At 35.0% G+C, this 4,618-nt stretch overlaps 1 protein-coding gene across 4 annotated transcripts; it reads left to right on the forward strand.

Annotated features, from left to right (window-relative positions):
- Positions 1-567: 567 nt before the first annotated feature.
- Positions 568-2,883, forward strand: PIN8 (Auxin efflux carrier family protein). Of its 4 annotated transcripts, none has more exons than XM_059595472.2 (7): positions 568-1,264; positions 1,484-1,576; positions 1,740-1,917; positions 2,010-2,095; positions 2,185-2,342; positions 2,477-2,553; positions 2,645-2,883. In XM_059595472.2, exons 1-7 carry the CDS (start codon positions 757-759, stop codon positions 2,709-2,711), a joined length of 1,167 nt encoding a protein of 388 aa, XP_059451455.1. In that variant the 5' UTR covers positions 568-756; the 3' UTR covers positions 2,712-2,883. The 4 variants fall into 4 exon arrangements, with proteins under 4 accessions (XP_059451455.1, XP_059451457.1, XP_059451458.1 ...); XM_059595474.2 differs by having other exon boundaries at positions 1,743-1,917; XM_059595475.2 differs by lacking the exon at positions 1,484-1,576.
- Positions 2,884-4,618: the final 1,735 nt, after the last annotated feature.

Here is a 4,618-nt window from a genome sequence, read left to right on the forward strand (position 1 = left end):
AAAAATGTAAAAAAAGCGATGAAAATCACAAGTTAAAGTACCTGGGTCGACAAAAACTTTCCAATGCAATCAAGAAAGGGTGTAATGGTCATTGGCACTTCGTTTTCAGAAAAGGAAATGGGCCAGTCAGACTAAATCATATCAATAGCAAAAATATATATGAAGATCTTTTATGATTCAAACAAGCATACAATATTTTTGAACGGTCAAAATGAGGAAACCAAAAATAATAAAATAATAAAAAAGCTAACCATATGTAAAGTTTTAAGGCCTAAACAGATGTTTAGATTCATCATGGTTAGCTTATATAGTTATCTTTTGCTTAAAGAACCACCATTGAGCCGAAAGAACAAGAACACATGAGCATGGAATCAACCTTTTTGGCTCGTGGGGACAAAAATACCCTGATCTTTATATTCTGTCACTGTGTCCATCACTAAAACTTAGCAATCAGAACAGGCAAAGACATATATACCAAAAGCAGATTTGTATACAACACAAATGTATACGCAACATTTTAAAGTAACCTATGTAAAAAGGCAATAACTATGCTCGCATCCTGACACGAACAATGACAGCTTGAGGGCATTCTCACAGAGAAGGCTTCTACTAAAAGAGGAATTCTCCCACCCCCCCTTAAACTTTTCATGGTTTAGCAAAGCAACCCAAGAGAGTACTGCATAAACCAGCTATGATACCAAGAATTCATTCCCAACAGATGTTTTTTCAATCCTACAACTACTAACCACCACCACCATGATTTCCTTAGCTGATGTCTATCATGTTTTGGCAGCCACTGTCCCTTTATATGTTGTGATGATTGTAGCCTACATCTCTGTAAAATGGTGGAAGCTTTTCACACCAGATCAATGTTCAGGCATAAACAAGTTTGTGGCAAAATACTCAATTCCACTGCTGTCTTTCCAAGTGATCTCTGGCAACGACCCCTACAAAATGAACCTGAAACTAATATTCGCTGACATAATGCAGAAACTACTTGCCTTTTCTGTATTAACAGCAATTACTAAAGTCAGCTCCCGGGGAGACTTAAATTCGATCATTACCGGTATCTCTCTTTCAACACTGCCAAACACATTGATCCTGGGACTTCCACTATTGAAAGCCATGTATGGTGAAGAAGCAGCTAAGCTCCTTGGCCAGATTGTTGTCTTGCAAAGCCTTGTTTGGTACAATCTTCTATTGTTTCTGTTTGAGGTCAGTGCCGTGAAGGCAGCCCCATTGACACCACCATTAGAAGCCCCAGGTAGGTTTTCAGAATTTGTACTTTTAAGGTTTTTTATTCAAAGCATCATTTGTAGAAGAAATGTAAATAACTTTGCCTGAATTCCCATTTGAACTCCCTAAAAAAAAATCAACAGGAGAACCATTTTTAATCATGTTAAGTCAACTTTAAACACCTTTTAAGATAAACCACATGATTTGCCCTGTAGAAATTCCAAGTTTCTCTATTTCTTCTTTTCAGTTAAACTCTCTTCAATTGCATGTGTATCAATCGGAAATTTGCCAGAAGGGTTTTCTGTGAAGTCTCCCATAACATCAACAGATGTTAGTCATGGTACGACAATAGAGTAGGCTATTAAGTTAATTATTATCATGATGTTGCCTATGCAACAGGTTAGTATCTAGTATAAAACCATTTAACATATAAGGTAATAATGCATATGTTTCACATCTTGGTTTTTTCTTTTAAAAATGTATTGTTTGCGTCCTGTTTAAAGTAGAAACAGAAGCCCCCCAAGAGGCACAGACAAAAGAGGAAGAGGAGGAACTGAGAACCAGAACGACAAAGAAAATCAAAACCATGCTCATTCTCTTAACAGTGGGGAAGAAGCTTATAAGAAATCCCAATACTCATGCCACTTTCCTGGGACTTATTTGGGCAAGCATACACTTCAAGTAAGCCTAAGGCAACCTCATTATAGATTCCACTTGAGGCAGATTGTTGACAAAGTTCTTAATCTCAAATAGAGCAATTTGTTTTTTTGCAGGTGGGGAGTAAAAATGCCAGAAATGGTCAAACAATCAATAATGATAATTTCAAATGGGGGACTTGGCATGGCAATGTTCAGCTTAGGTTTGAGTAAACATATATGATTAAATACCATTAAAATTTTAACAAGAACCCTAAAATCATTCAACTTTTTCAATTGGATTTCTTATCAGGTCTTTTCATGGCATCAAGAGCTAGCATAATAGCATGCGGGACCCGGATGGCTTTGGTAGCCATGGCAATGAAGTTCCTAATGGGGCCTGCCCTAATGGCAGTGTCTTCAGCTGCCACAGGACTAAGGGGCAAAGTCTTCAGAGAGGCCATTGTGCAGGTGCTTATAATTTGTTTACTTGTTAAGCTAATAAAAAAATGGTTTATTTAATCATTTAGTTAATATTCTAAAATACTTACAATCATCATGGAAGGTAAATTTTATTTATTTTTTTTTTTTTTTCTATAATGCAGGCAGCCCTTCCTCAAGGAATTGTTCCATTTGTGTTTGCCAAAGAGTATAACATACATCCAGACATATTGAGCACCGGGTAATTAATGCTAATTCAGTGCATCTCAAATTTAAAACTCTGCATATGCAATTCAACTGCAACCTGAGATCTGTTCTTGTTCTGCTTGTAGGGTAATTTTTGGCATTCTCATCTCCATGCCAATAGCCTTAGCCTACTACTTTCTGTTAGAATTGTAGAAGAGTGCTGTATAACCAGGACTTTCTGTGACATATTTTTAAGCAGGAAACCATCAATTGTTAAAGATGGATTGCAGAAGTTTATTCAATTTATTTAAGTTTATGTGACATTACTATTTCACCCTAGAACAGATAAATGTATTCATTAAGAAAATTAGCAAGCTTAAATGCATGAAGGGCGAAATCATGTAATATTACAGCCCCATTTGAGATTAAGGGCCTGTTTGAAATTGCGCTTGAGAGGCCTAAAAATGCTTTAACACTAAAAAACCATTTGAAAAAAAAAACACTCGTTTGATAAAAAAAATTAAAAGAGTCTAAAAAGCCTAAAAATAGCCCAAAAAAAACACGTTTGACAAAAGTTCTTTTTAACTTAAAAGATTTATTTCTTAAACACAATTTTAAACATACTCTAAAAAATTATGAGAATTATGAAGCAGGACTGCAGGAGGAAGTGGGTAGATAAATTACCTTGGTCGATGCGAGCCAGAATGGGCCATGTTCATGATGGGCCGCTTAGAAAATGAGTAGGAACTTGTCCAAGCCCATATCATGATCACGTGAGGCACCTGCCTGTGAAGGATCATGCAGCACAGCCCCAAGTGAGATATACTAGCTCGATTGCACCTCGTTCCAATAGGAGTGCGACTGAAACCCTTCGAGGAGAGGAGGCAACTAGCCCCTTCGCACCATGTACGGATGGGTGCAAATGAGCCTATCGGGAATCTGGTTTGAGACAACTGATTGCATTCTCGTTCAAACAGGGTGCGATTCAGACACTCCAAGAACCTTGCCAATTGACCGAGTGCACTTCACTTTGAACCGAAGTGCAGCCACGACTATCGAAACAACGTTGTTTGAGTAGATTTTCATATGATCTTTGACAATAAAAGTATAAAAAGAAATAATTCTCCAATAGACATGAATCATAATTCCTAACTCAATTTTTCATCCAAATTCCATGCCAATTTCATAATTATTAATGACTTTGGTTAATTTGTTAGCATTGACTTTCCTTATTTTCCTTAGTTTTCCAAGTCTAGAAGATTTCCCCATCTTTAGGTTGCTAACATTAGTTAAACTTTCTATAGTTGAAAAATTGTCATGTTTAGATTAATTTTAGCTATTAATTTAATTCTTTTTTAAGCTTTGTATTTACATAAAAGAGTGCTGAATGTAACAAAAATAAGCAACTTTGAGAATGAAATATTTAATAGAAAATTTTTTCGGTTTCTTTTGTTTTGTAAGCAACATGTTAGCCCTTTTCTTTCAAATGTGTAGGTTTACTCACTAATTTATTTTAGGATAGAAATTTCCTCCAAACTGGTATAAAAGAAATATATTTCAACTCATGTAAAATGGACAAAGTTTTCCTCCAAACTGGGTTGGAGGAATTTCTTTCAACCTAATTTATAAAAGTGACATGTGTCCATTTTTTTATTAACATGTGAGATGCACATGAGTTTTTAATAAAAATTATTCCAACTTTGTCCCTACTATTAAAAAAATATGTGCATCTCACATGTTCAATAAACACATGTCACTTTCATAGACTAGGTTGAAGGAAATTTCTGCAACCTAGTTTGGAGGAAAACTTTGTCCATGTAAAATAGTGCCAAGTGTCTATAAATATTTTAAAAGCACATTAAATTCTTAATCTCATTAATAGTGGTTTACTAATTTAGACTAAATTTAATGTGTCTTAAATGTTTATAGACACTTGGCACTATTTTACGTAGGTTGGAAGATATTTTCTCTATATCAGGATGTAGGAAATTTTTGTTCTTTATTTTATATTTATCAATTTAAAAAAAAAAAACTAATACAATTTTTTTTATTTTTTTTACATGTCCGTACAAGAAGGGGGAGGAAAATTCAAACTAATAACCTCTATTTCATTAAGTGTA

Source organism: Corylus avellana, chromosome 5, assembly GCF_965113065.1.
Source record: "Corylus avellana chromosome 5, dhCorAvel1.hap1.2, whole genome shotgun sequence".
NCBI classification, from domain to species: Eukaryota; Viridiplantae; Streptophyta; class Magnoliopsida; order Fagales; family Betulaceae; genus Corylus; species Corylus avellana.

Excerpts from the sequence above, each read along its gene's own strand:
- PIN8 (XM_059595472.2), top strand. The coding sequence starts at position 757 with ATGATTTCCTTAGCTGATGTCTATCATGTTTTGGCAGCCACTGTCCCT. Across the intron at positions 2,096-2,184 it reads CATGGCAATGTTCAGCTTAG|GTCTTTTCATGGCATCAAGA; the intron begins GTTTGAGTAAAC and ends ATTTCTTATCAG. Across the intron at positions 2,554-2,644 it reads CCAGACATATTGAGCACCGG|GGTAATTTTTGGCATTCTCA; the intron begins GTAATTAATGCT and ends TTCTGCTTGTAG.